Here is a 15,061-nt window from a genome sequence, read left to right as displayed (position 1 = left end):
TTAAAATGGTCATCGAGTGATAATATGACATATGTTATAAAGCACAATGTAGTTTCATACTTGTAGTTTTAACATTGACCTTTCATGGACCCATTGAAATTTGTCAGGGGACTCTCAAGGCGTCAGTGGACACCATGATAAGTACATCTGTGCTAAAGGCATGCGCCCCCTCGAAAAAATCTACTATGTGACACTATACGAGTAGTTTTATCCTTAAGTTTCCCATTCCACTTAAGTAGTTTTGTCATGGCTTGTATATCAATACATCTGCTTGTGCTTGAGTAAATATTTATGACGTCACTTCTACATGAGTAGCAACGCTGACTTGACTACTTTCGCCACCTCGGGCAGAGAATAATTTGCTCACATTTCTATTATGTTGCATTCCAGCCATGGGAATTTGGCGAAAGATCCATGACTTTCAACGCCGGCTACGAGTTCCACAACGACCAGCAGTGGCGCCGCTACATCCCCAGGCCGTCCCAGGTGTGGCCGGCGTGGGCCAAAAATCAATTCACAGAATGGGAATATGCCTACCAGCGCGCCTTGGACTCTGGCTTTGTGGAGCACGAACAACCTGGGTATGTACCTTTTAGAGATGGAAGGATTTAATATTTACGTTTTCATTTTCCCACTGCGCTTCATTGCTATGACAAGGATAAGTGTACGTTTCATATTGTACCCACATAAAACATCTTGGCCCTTACTGGATTGCTATTAATTATGTCTACTGATGCACCCCCATCAAGCTTTATGAATTAAATGCTGCTGCGACTGCGAACAAGTTCTGGCACCACCGCTTTATTGTAATCTTGCACCTCCCATATGTCGTTACTATAGCCTTGAAAATTAATTTATGTCATTTCTTACTACTGCCATGGGTTTATCATGTTTCAGTGCCGAGCCAGATGAAGAAATGGTCCCTAACATCGCTGGACATATTTTGGAACCGTCTACTGGAAAATATCAGGCTGTATATGGCAGCTTCCATAACCAAGGTCACGGAGTGTTTGGATCTTCCGGAATGCCGAATTGGGTACAATGTTCTATCCAATTCTCCACTAGTTGATGACGATTATCCCTGACGAGTGTCTGCCGAAAATGTTCGGGTTTATTGTAAATTGAAGCTCTATATTCTCCTTCTTTCTGTCCCTCCTCTTCTCTCTTTGAAACCATTCCATAAATCGCACAGTACTAAATAGACTACTCATTATTTTAATCAGGCAACCAGCTATATGAACGACACCGCCACAGCGGTAAGGGATCTCATCTTTTACCGTTGGCACCGAAAGATCGACTCGCTTTGGATCAAGAACAACAATTGCTACCGTAGCGAAATAGGCCATGACGGACCACCGGTTACCATCACGGCTGATGATATTGTCTTGAGCGGCGAGCAGCAAATGCCTAAGGATTTCGGAAAGTGAGTTGTGTGAAGTCTGGTTGCTCAGCAGAGGTGGTCAGTGATCAGTATAAAGCCCGACCGGTTTCAGATTTTTGAGCCGATAGCGATACATCCAATAACTCTAGCACCTTCGCCGATAACCCTGACACATTCAACCGATATTCGAAGGATATGGAATCTAGCTTAAGGCGAGAACTGGAACCAGAACTACTCACTTGCCTAAACTTTCAATTCGAACTAACGAAGTTTAGAAATCCGCAACTAACCAACTAAAACAACTATAACTAGACTCCATTCCGAAGCATTATCAGCACTGATAATACGAATCACTGAATTTGCTATGGAGAGAGAAAATATCGGAAATAGAAGGGTATTTCAAAAGGACGGGGTGTTGACCCGCAACACCCACCCCCTGGCTACCCCACTGTTAGTAGTAATGACTCTAAGCTAACAATGGCAACACAGCAGAACACCAGTATCACGATTGATGCCAAACGATGTCTCGTGTTTTTCAATGCGCAGCTAAAACTAACACTGTCCAATTTTCAAAATCCACATCTAAAACTAAAATTACTCACCTTTCAAAATCCGCATCTAGAACTGTAATTAGAACTTCTTAAAACAGTAGTTTCTTGACTGGTAACTAGTTAGATTGGTAGTTTGTACGAATCTGTCGTTAATGTAAAGAAAACGATTTCCGTGTAACTCGCATATCTTCAATAAGATTGCTTTGTGTTGTGCATATCGTAACCGCAGGGGTCTTAAACATAATAGAAAGAAGTTTCCTTTGATTTTCTTATTACGATCAATTGATTTTGAGCAAGATGGTCCAGTGTTTTTTTTATCTGTTCGCCAGGATATCTTACGGTCAGTGGACCAGCAAAGGTCCGTCCGAAACCACCCGTCTCTGCACCTATCTCGGGCCGGCACGAAAGAAGTACGAATGGGACAACAAGCTGTCTCATCAAAGGTTCTATTACCACTTGAGAATGAAACGGAACGCCGAAGTTGCGAATAGTGAGTCGTATTGATCTGGTTTCGTATTGACTGGATCTCGCCTACGGGAAGTGGTCGTCAAAGTCATACTCAGCGCTAGTACTCAAATAGAACTAGAAGTAACAATTGTAAAGATATGTCTAAAGTTATTAACGTGGAAGTACAAATGAGAGGTCAGAACTTATTTGGGAGATTCAAAGTTAAATCTTTATTATATTTCTTCATCATATGTTTGAGGGTGATATTGTTTTAGCAGCAGTAGGAAACACACAGAGGTGGTCATTACTGAGGTATACTTCTTCATATCCCAAGAACTCAACTAGGCTTTTCTTAAGGCACTTCTTAATTTAGTGGTTATGTTAATTAGCATACTAATACTTCTTTGGAATACGCAACCAGTGCCTTTCCAGTTACTCTACTTGGTAGGGCTAAAACATGTCCCGTTTTAAAAGGATTTGTCCTCTTTTTCTAGAAAAATAATTGTTAGAATGCGAGCACAAACTGGAATTTCACGCACCGAACGCCAGGGTGGGCAAGAAAATAAACGAGAAATACCACCCGACGGGTATTTAGGGAACGACATCAGAAAAATGCTATTTTTTAGTCAACCCAATACTATTACTGAAAAATATTTTTAAATCGCCCGTTTTCTCCTCCGGTGTTATAGCTGACAAATATTTGAAAGCATCCTAGTTTTTCGGATCTCAAAATAAGGTAAACCTACAAACCTACTTCATGGTCACAGAGGTGGTCAGACTCATCAGTAAGAGTTAATACTGATATAGAAGTAGACATCACGCCGTACATTCCTACTCAATTATAAGTACCGGTAGCAATTTCCAAGACACCGTCAAAGTACTTCAAATGGGAATAGGGCATGGGAGTAATGAAAAGTACTCAAACAAGTAATACGACTCCTAAACTTTTACTTGAAATAAGTGTTGAGGTAGTTTATTACTTTTTCGTATGTTCTCATGTAGATATAGAATCAACGTCGTAAGTTTCTACTCCAGTGCGAGTATCGATATCTATAATATATCAAAACTGCATCAAGTAAAAAATAAATGGTCTGAAAAAAAAACGTATCACTGGGATAGCATGGAGGGATGGTAAAAGACTTAGAAAATCGTACAAGGCTACATCTGCACCTTCCTTGTCCAGTTGCTCATGTACATCACGCACTCATGGTATGCATACGCGCAAATCCTGTGTATGTAAATCATGAGTCAGTGCTCATGCCAGAAAAACAGCAAGGTCGAAAACATACATCGTCCTATCCTATCCTCAAGTAAGTAGTTTCAAAAATTAGAATTTGTTCAAGGGCTGCATACTTCAGCAGTAAATCGGGGCTGGTTGCTTTCGAAATTGGGGGTTGTATTTTCGCGTCTAACGCAAAACCACAAACGGCACTGCGATTAGGTACAATCTTCGAAAATATATTCAGTTACCGTAATACTGGTGCCATTTACAAGGTTATAATGGGCATTTCACCCATAAAGCGATACAAACTATCACAAAACAACCTTGCATTTTTCAAATTCAAGAGTAATACGTAGTTTTACCTAACAACTAAAGTAAGTAAAGCATTTAACGCAAAACCAACTTGATTGCTCCCAAAAAGTAGAAGTATTTCGTTACTGCTCAGCTATGATTGAATTGTTTGCATTTCAGACACGGAGCTCAAGCTTACTATGCGGATTTTCATCTGCCCGAAAAGAGTCCAGCACGACAGACGCCGTTGGATCGAAATGGACAAGTTTGTTTGCGGGTATGCGCCGTTCTTTTGTCGTAGAGCTAGGCGGAAGTAATATTTTACTGAATTCATTTTCTTAAAATCTAGGCATCCGGAATTCATTTCCCTCGCGTAAATTTTAGCCCATGACTGGTAATGTCTGATTTTTTGAAAAATTGCACGAAAATCGTTTATTCTCAGAGATTCCATGCCCTAGTCCAAATTATGATCTTACTTTTAATGTTTTGTCTCGAGTCAAGTCGAGTCATTTTCAATCCGCTACCGAGTCGAGTCCGAGCCGGAGTGCACGTGCAAGGGATCGAGTCCGAGTCATAGTATTGAGACTCAAGTCCAAAGTCATCATGTTCCCTATTCAGTTTTGAGGTCAAGTGTTGTTCAACTCAATTTTTTACAGCTCTGCTTGGGTGATATCGAATGCCTCGTACCTATAATACTGTATATTAATTTTCCTCACTCTTACCAGTTTCGGGCGAAATATCGATGCGGTAACTTTACTATTCCTTGAAGTTACAATGAAATGCCAGTATTCAACGTTTGATTCTCGAGTGAATTGACTTGGTAAAGCCATGCGCAATGACTCGAGTACAAGTCGAGACAGTAAACAAATTGAATCAAGTCGACTATTTTCCGTAATTTTGAAAAATGACCTGAGCCAACTCAAGTCACCGAAAAATCGCGACCGGAGTCGACTCATGACTTGAGTCATTACAACTTCGGCAAGACCCTTTCATGCTTCGTCTCTTACCACCGTCATGTCCATGTCAGAATACCAGCCGGCAAGGATCATCTCACAGTGACCCGCGCAGATGTGCACTCCTCCGTGATCAAGCGTCTTCACGAAGACATGGAACCCGGCAAGTGGCCTGACTCGGAAAAGCCTATGGTGAAAGAGAACCCGGGCTTCTGCGAATGCGGATGGCCATACAACATGTTGGTGCCTAGAGGCAAAAAGGTGAGGACTATCATTGGCATGGTACTGTTAGTAATCTGCTTTGAGTTCAATTGTTCTGCCTAGCAATGAGCAAAATCGAGAACCTTAGCGATTCGATTCTTATGAATCAGGTTTTAGGCTACGAGTCTAGTCGAGTATCAATTATTATGACGTCACAGCAGTATAAAATATGTGTAAATTCAAATATGTATCTTTTGTGCTACCATAATGCATACAATGCCGGTTCTACGTCACAATAAAGGATTATTTGGTATTTTGTCGACCGTATACCTATAAGGTTTGTCGGATTCTTCGAATATCCGTGTGTGGCAATGACCTATCACACCACGTAATAGATTGTCGAAAGTACACTCGTCGTCAAAGGAACGCTCTGGATAACAAATGCTCGCACATCAACGTATCAATGAAATTAGAATTCCTACTGACAGACCCACGGCCCGTCAAGGATGACATAGATTTCACTCTGTCAACGAATCCAGTCATCTAGTGCATGAATATTTGAACAATGATCGCTCAAATGGCGAAAAAAACCATTGAGGTAAAATCGCCAATCAAAATTCTGAATCTCAGCTGTCATAACCGAATCCGAATCCACATGTGCTATAATCTCGAGTTGGTTAAGTGTCGTCAGTAATGCTGAGCACCACGATTCCCGTACTAGAATGCTAAGTCGCGTACCAAAAGTCGGTGTTTTAGGGTAACGAGATTATGTGCCCATTGCGTTCGAGATTTATATTTACGACAAACATACAACGATGATTATATTACTTACAATTCGTCAGCCTCATTGAGATAGCCTCGTTAATCCGATAGCGATATAATTCGCAAATGGATTACTTTCCTCACTAAAATCGGTAACCATGGAGAGGAAATGAAGTAGCAGGCTTACTATATTTCCCATGTGATAGTCAAAATCTGGAAGTATATTTCGTTGCTCCAATTTTATTATTCCTAGTTATTAAAATCACGGCAAAGTGCTTATATCAAGGAAGGCCTTTTTAATTTTATTGATTTAGTCAATAACACAAGGTAATTGAAATATTTTTTTGCGCCATTGTAGATTTCACAAAATATGAACAAAATTTTTGTCAGTTTTTTCACACTGCCTTATGTGGCATGAGCATTTCAAATGGTGGATTGTAAACGTGTTTATGTATTTCAACTTCGGATGTTTTTTTTCAGGCTGGAGAGGAATATGTCTTGTTCGTCATGGCGACCGACAACAACATTGACAGTATTGGAATTCGTACGTCCTGCGGGAGCATGAGTTACTGTGGCGCCAAGGGACAGGATTACCCCGATTCCCGCCACATGGGATATCCTTTCGTCAACCCGGTGTACTACAATGGCAAGCCCGTAAGTCTGACAATATATTTTTCTAATCTCCGACTTGACAGTCTAATCCAGTTATGTGTATGGGAGACACTGATTAAAGTTTTCCGTTAATAATACTACGTTCGTCGGAAGGTATTGTTCTATATAGGTATGTGAGTTACGTTTGGAGTTATTGTGAGAATATGGAATAGCTTGAGGTGAAAACGTAATCGTTGATACTAATATAGAATTGAAAGGAACGTCGTAATTTTCGAAGGCATTTCAAACTAATTCAAGTGAATGTAGAATATGAGGATCTGAAACGTACTCAAGTAGCCTATGCTTGGTTTCAAAACGTATATATGGTCCCGGGTCACATACTGTTAGCACTTGATCGGTGATGGCTTCTTCTAAAATTGTAAGATGGGATTTCGTGACTAACACAATATGACTGATGGCTCTTTAAAGAGGCGCAACCTTCTCGTGGAGTGTTACAGGGGATATTTCGAACAATTGTTGTGTTGTCACAACAATAACTAAATTCATTCTTAAAGTGATGAAGAGGAAATATTCTATACTACATTACCACATAAGCCTACTGCAAATTTTGTATCTCCCACTTACAAGGCTGCCTCTGGTAAAATCCAGCTAAAATCTGACTTCCTTTTCAAGATGGATGTGCCGTCTGCGTTTGACAACATCACCAACGCAGCTTACAAGACTTTCATAATTGAGAACGATGTGTCTGAACCACCTGCAGTGGCGGCCCTGGACATCTGGTCTCCGTTCGACCAGCTCCGTGTCAACGACGGCACCTTGAGGCGAGCCCCACCTGGCGGAGTCACGGAGTACATGTAAGTTAGGCCAGACCACTTTGAAACCTCAACACTGGGAGAAAATTTCTCACGTAATAACAGAGTTATCAGCACTGATTAGGCGGCGCCTATAGCTTCAAAATCGCAAGATGTATCTTCGCGACTAACGCAAAAGAACTCATGACACTACAAATAGGTGCGATTTTCGAATACATATTCAGTCACTGTGATACATTGGCTCTTTCGACCAGTTGTCATGACAATTTCACTCGTAAAAGTTATGTAAGCAATTTATGCATGTCTCAAATCTACCTCCTATTTTACAAAATACCAAGTAGAAGTGGGAGTAGTCAAAAACCTAACCACTCGAGGAAGTAGTGCGAAATAAACGAAAACTTACTCAAGAATAGGACGTAGTATATTATTTTCCTTGACGTTTGTTGCGGCATATACACCAACTCATCATATACATACACTCGATCTGTGCATACTGCATATGCACGCCATCAGTGTATGATTTGCATATGCCGCGGACTATGAAGGCACAGGAATAGCCATGCAAGGCTTTACATGTCTTGCACTACCCCTCCATGCTGTCCCGGTAATGCTGGCCGCCAAGCGGACAATCCATGGATACCAGTGTCTGTCCTGGGCGAGGATCGAACCCTCGACCGCCCGAGCAAGAAGCCGGACGCTCCACCATTACGCTATCTTGTGGGAAGCGAAAGGCGTTGTGCAAGTAATCAATCCTAGTTCATTCAAAAAGAAAGTAAAATTTCCCGAAGAAAATGATAAGGAGTACAAGTAGATGTATAAATATAACTACTTAGCGAGTAGTGTAGGTATGCAAGACAGCCTTGCAGTGTACTTCGTTACTGAGCACCTCTATGTATGGTACATTGAATAGTGTCATTCGCAAAGCCGGTCAGTAAAGAGGCGCTCATACTTTTTCGAAGTACTCGAATATGTTTTGCTGACTTGGGCCGCATATTTAAGAAGCTGCTATTTCATACCACTACTTCTTATTCGCAGTTTTCAGACTTTTAGACAAAACTAGGCCAAGAATATACCTTTTTTACTTACTCTGAAACACTAATTCTACTCGAGTTCCAATTGTAACGACTTTGGCCACCTCTGGTTATCCGTTAGAACAAAGTATGGTCGAATGAATTTCCCACAGACTTGTACAAACTATAATCTAGCTTGTTAACGGTCAACTAACTCCTGGATTTTTGAGTAGTTCTAGTCCTAGTTGCATATTTTGAAAAATGAGTATAGTTCTAGTTCTAGTTCTGGTTCCGCATTTCGAAAATCAAGTAATTTACACAAGTCTCATATACGACCCTTTACACTTGCAGTCAGAGCGAACTGGTCGGCACCTTCCGCGTTCTAATCGATAACGATTACTGCGTCCCTTCGGAAGACGGCAAGAAGCTATACCTCCGATTCCAAGGCCGCGGGCCTGGCGGCGGTTCGTACGTTGTCAGCGACGTGTCTTTCGCACTGCGTGACGGAGAAAAGGCGAAGATTCAACCGGACAGCTCGGTCAAAATTACTGTGAAAGGAGAGTCGGGCTTTTCTGTGCCGGAGTGCGGGATTTTGTCGGATGCTATTGACGCGAGGTGAGTGTCGTCGTATGGCGTGAATTGTGATACCATAGTGTCCTATATGGTGTGAACGCAGGCAAATCTCACGGCTCAGTGAAATTGGTCTACGTCACACTTTCCATTTGGCTAAAGCCAATTTGACGGTAATGTTTGACCGGCTTGCCGAGCGCGAAATTTGATGAAACGGGTATCAATCAAAAGCTACCGCGATACTGATTGCGAAAATATTAATTTCCGTCTGCTCGTGGTCCCGGAACCACCCAAAATCAGCCTCGAATGTTACATTTTAACGGTGTTTGGTTTCATCAAATTTCACGCTCGGCTAGCCGGTCAAAAAGTACAGTCAAATTGCCTTTAGCTATATATAAAGTGCGCCGTAGACCAATTTCACCGAGGCGTGAGATTTGGTTGTGTCCACAGCATATAGGACACTATGGTGATACTACAGAAATTAAACATGGAACGGCAACGACCGATTTTGCAGCTTCGTTCCGCTTCGCCAAGGCTAGAGTGGAGAATTGTTTTGCGTAAGCGACTGTAGGATTTCTGGCAATCCAAAAGCTATCTCCCGGGCTCAGAACTTATTAAATCTGGTCTTGATCGAAAGCTGCTGTTGCACCGATTCCGAAAATATAAATTAAAATAATGATCAGGCACTGATCCACTTAGAATCCGTCCTACAAGTCTGAAATATTGGCATTGTTCGAACAATCGGAGAGTCACAGCGGGTCATTGTTATGGCCATTGTGTTGCGGTTACCCGATTGTTATGAACTATCCCGATATTTCAGACTTGGAGGACAGATTCTGGGTCTATCAGAGCCTGATCAATATTTTAAATTATATTTTTGGAATCGGTGCAACAGTAGCTTTCGATCAAGACCAGATTCAGTAATTTCTGCGCTCGGGAGGATAGCTTTTGGATTGCCAGAAATCCTACAGTCCCTTACGCAAAACAATTCTCCATTCCAGCCTCGGCGAAGCGGAACGAAGCTGCAAAATCGGTCGTAGCCGTTCCATGTTTAATTTCTACAGTGATACCCTTGCTCTGTTGTGTGATGTTCTTGCAGCAGTTGCTAGCTTATCAGTCATCACTACCAAATTTGGTGTACCCTTGGTTGGTTTTGGGGGTCGAAACCCCTTCCCATTTCATATGTGTACTGATGTTCATGTGGAAAATAGTTAGTTCCAATCTATTTGAGAGTTTTGAATGGTGAATAGCCCTAGCCCTGGTTGCGCAGCTCGAAAATACAGCAGTTTGTACAAGCCTGCCACTGTGGACTACCCATTATTTCAACTTTTGATTATTTTCAGCTTGGATCCAGCTAGCGGAGACTACTTTGTCACGTTCCGCACGGAAAGTCCAGGCATTTACTTGCCGACCAGTCAGACAACGCAAACCTGCACCTACTACCTTCCCCCGAAGATCAAAACTCCCGAGCCGAACAAGGATTGGAATGAGTTCGCCAGCGACCTGGGTAGATTCGCCTACATCCAATGCGTGTCCGCTATCATGGCGGAGAGCAGTGACCTGTTCCGTGGATGACTTGGACTCTTGTATCGTAGCAATCTATAATCCTGGTGGTGCGTGCATTCATGTTTGATGGAGATATATAAATTTCGATTGAAGACATTGGAATTGAAGGTGGCCGGCGGCTTGCTGACTGGTATTCAATTTTCTAAATTCCGTTACTTGTGAGCAAATGTGGTCTTGTCATCAATGCTACACAAGTAGACGTAGGTATAATGCCGTAAATTTCCACTAGGAAGTAGCAATTCGATAACATGTCAAAATTACCTCAAGTCGAAGCAATAAATGAAAGGCCTGAAAACTATTGAAGTGCTTTAAAAATGGTTAAAAGGTTGCATACTTTCAACCACAGCTTTGGAGCTGGCGTCAATTTTAAACTGCTGTAGCTCCGGAGCTCTCTTCTATCATGAATTAGCTCCAGCTCCGGTTCTGTTGAAAGTACACGGCTCCGGCTCCAAAGCCTTGCTTCCACGTGACTAACGCAAAAGGACCAATCACACTTCAAATAGGTACAATCTTCGAAAATATATCGAGTTATAGGTAATACATTGGTTATTTCACGTGGTTCCCATGATAATTTCACTCGTCACGGTGCTGCAAACTCATCTCAAGGCATTACGTTGGGCTAACAAAATTCAAGTAGCGCATGTAGGCAAAACTTATTTGACTAATCCAAAAAAGCAGTACTGCGGTACCGACCACCTCTGCTCCTTAGTGAGCCGAAGCAAGCCATGATCCCGGTAGCGTACCTCCAAATTCGCGGGCTATGTAAAAATTGCGATTGACGATTTTGGATTTATAATTTGGCACTGTATTCACATCTTGTTTATCGATATTGCCGCAGTTTCTCAATAAATTTTGAATACGGCTGGAATCATTATTCTTGTAGCTTTGTTGTAGTGTTTATGAGGCCAAGACAGGGCCATACTCTTAGGGTTTTAAGGCCTCAAAAGCCCCTTTCAAAACCTTACAATTTATGCTTAATATTTGCTGTTAATAATATTTCATTATCATGCAGTCAAATATAATTGATTATTCTACAATAGGGCAAATACGGTAGCCTACCTGTTGTCTGTTGTTTAATGTTTACTGTTTTTTACAATCGTTGTTTTACGTTAAAATGTATATCTTAATGGCCTTAACCTTTGAAAAGGATCATACGACTCGTCTAAAGGAAATAAAGTAAATATGTTACGCTTGCAAAAGGTTTCCTGCCCGTGTAGCAAAGGTAAATTGACCCTTGCTCAACTGTCGTCTTCCATTATGACGCATGCTCAAACGTCGAACAACCGGTTTCATTAGTGCGGGCGTTATAACATCACATCCGCGTGTATAAACAGCAAATATGGTGCATTCGACGAATCCCATGCGTAGTACGGCTACCATGTTTTGGAATCGAGGAATAAGGACACTACAAAATCAAAAAAGTTAGTTGATCGAAATTGAAAACAGCTGGTAGGCCTATAATTACCAGAAATTTTATGTTGGCCATAAAAGAGGTCATCACTCAAATTCGACTCCCGATTTACCCACTTTTCCGGTAGTTTCGTGTTTTTGACCAAAAAAATAAAAGTCATCACTTTCTTTCGAATCCCGAATGACCCGCTCGAACGTCCATATCACCTATTTCACGTCATTTATGCCGGTTTTCAGTTGACTCTGAGGCCTGAGTGTCCATTATCCTACCGTAAAAGCTGTAAAGGCGAATTGTCAAAAAGGAAGATATTTAGTCGTCCTTGGAGGACATTTTCAATTTCCTGAAAAAGGAGGACAAATCCTCCTACCGACGTATGGTAACCCTAATGTATAGTGAACTGCTATTTTTCGCCACCATGACGCCACGAATCTTCAATTGTCACGTGATGGTCGACTGGATCCCTGGTATGGCTATTTCAGAATCACAATTGAAAATATAGGGTCAATATGGTTCATCCCCGAGCCCTGACCTATAATATGACTTTCCTCGATTAATCTGATAGTGATGCCGGCCTAGTCATAATCCTACACGATTTTAAACCCTTGGCTGCACCTTTATCACATCAGTGTTGGGATGACTCGAGTCAGAATCGAGTCACCTTTTACGCATGACTTGACTTTTCAGGAGTCACTTCGCAAAAATGACTTGACTTGACTTGACTCGGTGCATCAGAAATGTGGGTTGACTCGTGACTCGGAGCAAAATCCTCGCGTCAAATTCAAGTCATCAAGTAATTTGTGTCAACAAAAATCACTATATCTTGCATATGTTCGGATTGTTTGCGAAGCTCTTGTATAACCCGTGAGAGCGACCACTTATTCAATAATCGTGCGATTTATTGAGATTCCATTGTTCTCTCACAAATAAATTGACCAGTGACCACAGACGAAGGGATCGGAGCTTACAGCTTACGTTGTCGTAAACTAATAGTAAAGTAATTTAATAGCAAAATATAAATCCCTGTTCTCTGGTATTACCTTGACGAAACCTCCAGTTTTAGGTCAATTTAATTCGAATATGGTATATATACTCGTCAACCATTGGCGCAGGCTCGAATTCTATCACATGAACATGTTGTGGGTAATGTATTGCATGTCATCAATATGTTTCCCTATTCTCTATTTTGGCTGGTAAACTGAGGCTATCTTGTTTGTTTGTTTGTTTTGGGGTATTCACGGTGTTTGTCGACTACTATTATCATTTACACCAGGCCGATATTCTTCTTATTTTCCGCAATTGCCGACTTATAGCACGACCCACCTCTAGGCGTTTGTAAGACACCGCTGACGCCGATGAGGAGCCTAGGTAAACCTCCAACACCTAGATATCGAAATTCGGAAGTCGACGTCGGTCGGACTCGAACCAGCACCCATTGGTGTTTAGCCGCAGATTATACCACTGCGCCATCTCGCCACCCTGAGGCTATCTAATTACTTACATAGTTTACGCTTTCATCCGTGTATATTTAACTCTATATTCGTTCATCGGTTCAAAATCAATGACCACTCAACCATATTTCAAACAGCTAGCAAACATTACTTACTATACGCACTGAAATCGGGAGTGGTCACTGATGGTCATGTTTAGGGTTCTGGTTTAAATCAAATTTTCGGACGGGATGCGTGAATGTGGTTTATTATCGGACAATCATGTACATTTCATATAAACCGGAGATGGCATCTCGTCACCGGCACCAGTACATTTCAGCTATTTGACAGACTGACAGAAAAAGAGCGAAGAGCGATAGTCAATCAATATTTTAGCGTTTTGCTGTGGATACTAGTTTGTTGTCTGAGACATGCTGCTGCTATATCCGAGGCGCTGGCGGGATACCGCAAACGAAGCGCAATCTGGAGTCTCTTCTATCGAAGTCGAAAGATTCCCTCATCTCTGATCCAGTTTGCTGGCAGAAACCACTCCATCGATCAAGATGAAGACGCAACTATTATGGATGGCCCCGATTTGACTCAACATGTTTCCTCGCAACTAGAACAGATCACTAATGATTGTGGCGACCCATCATTACCACATAGGGTAAACGTTTTAAGCTATCATTAACACATAGGTTGAACGTTTTCAGCTATCTGGATGATGATTCACAGTCCCACGTTATTAAAACTAAGCGTTATCTTTCATCACCTTGATTGACATGGTCGTCATTCATCCCATTTTCTTTTGATCGTGCTGTTATTATTAAAATCAAAAAGAACAGGATTGTCGGTATAGTAAGGAGCACACGATTGCCGGTTGGTGTTTTTATATGAGGCGCATCATTTTCTTCTGTTGTTCGCATCTGTACTGTGGAACTCTCATTGAAAATAGCGCTACTATGTTACAATCGAAAAATGATGTCACACTGAATCGCGTTAATCAAATCTTTCAAGAAATCGGGAATCAGTTCGTAAATTCAAACTGCATGTCAACGGCCGCCAACACATACTAATTGAATGCGTGTCCGCGGCCGCATAAATTTCCTTCTACTGCGGCAGGTTGGCCACCCCTGGTCAAGGGTGTGCAATATGCGGGTGCGAAGCCATTAAAGAAGATACAAACATTTTGGAGCCGACCCGTTCCGCGTCAGAACACTTGAATACATGACGTTTTGAACAATATGCGGCTGGGCAAAGTGCGGTGACGAACAAATCGGCGACGACAAAACCTAGACCCCAAATGACCATCGCTGGTTGGGCATAACCTTCGATATTGATATGTCTTGTTGTTGAAATGCTCGACACTGGATTATATCGATTTCATCCCCAATTTGACAGTAAGTGCATCACAGCTGTTTCTTGGAGCTGAGCTGCGTACAACTGGTTATCTGCACGTTTTCTATTTCATAGATGAGCCAGTATTGAGATGACTCGAGTCACCTTTTTGGTATGACTTGACTTGACTCGAGTCACTTTGCAAGAATGACTTGTCTTGACTCGGCGTACGATGAATGTGAATTGACTCAGTCAATCAGTTTTATTGATATTTTCATCGTTTTAAAAACGTCACAAAACTGTGATACAATGAAAAGATAGGAGGGTGTCGAAACAGTAGTCTTCATGAGATCAGAAGTCGTATTCATGAGATCAGAAACCCACCTTTGCCTAGGCCAAGTAAAGAAGAGGCATGCACACTGAATGAAAAGCAATGCAGAGAATATAAGACTCGGTGACTCGGTGCAAAATTTACGAGTCAAGTTCCAGTCATCGAGTAATTGGTGT

At 41.7% G+C, this 15,061-nt stretch overlaps 1 protein-coding gene across 2 annotated transcripts in view; it reads left to right on the top strand.

Annotated features, from left to right (window-relative positions):
• The window catches only part of LOC145447140 (uncharacterized), a 31,691-nt gene extending 21,215 nt beyond the window's left edge, over window positions 1-10,476 (top strand). For both annotated transcript variants that reach the window (XM_080325561.1, XM_080325565.1), the window contains 10 exons: window positions 391-581; window positions 898-1,036; window positions 1,224-1,423; window positions 2,262-2,422; window positions 4,073-4,169; window positions 4,920-5,106; window positions 6,289-6,462; window positions 7,093-7,274; window positions 8,594-8,857; window positions 10,156-10,476. In XM_080325561.1, coding sequence (XP_080181687.1) covers window positions 391-581; window positions 898-1,036; window positions 1,224-1,423; window positions 2,262-2,422; window positions 4,073-4,169; window positions 4,920-5,106; window positions 6,289-6,462; window positions 7,093-7,274; window positions 8,594-8,857; window positions 10,156-10,387 — 1,827 coding nt within the window. In that variant the 3' untranslated portion in view covers window positions 10,388-10,476. The remainder of the gene's footprint in view (window positions 1-390; window positions 582-897; window positions 1,037-1,223; window positions 1,424-2,261; window positions 2,423-4,072; window positions 4,170-4,919; window positions 5,107-6,288; window positions 6,463-7,092; window positions 7,275-8,593; window positions 8,858-10,155) is intronic.
• The last annotated feature ends 4,585 nt before the right edge of the window (window positions 10,477-15,061 follow it).

This window comes from Botryllus schlosseri, chromosome 1 (assembly GCF_051294905.1).
Source record: "Botryllus schlosseri isolate E-star chromosome 1, Bs_hap1, whole genome shotgun sequence".
Classification (NCBI taxonomy): Eukaryota; Metazoa; Chordata; class Ascidiacea; order Stolidobranchia; family Styelidae; genus Botryllus; species Botryllus schlosseri.
The sequence above is the reverse complement of the archived record's forward strand: the minus strand, read 5'-3'. Positions and strand labels throughout refer to the sequence as shown.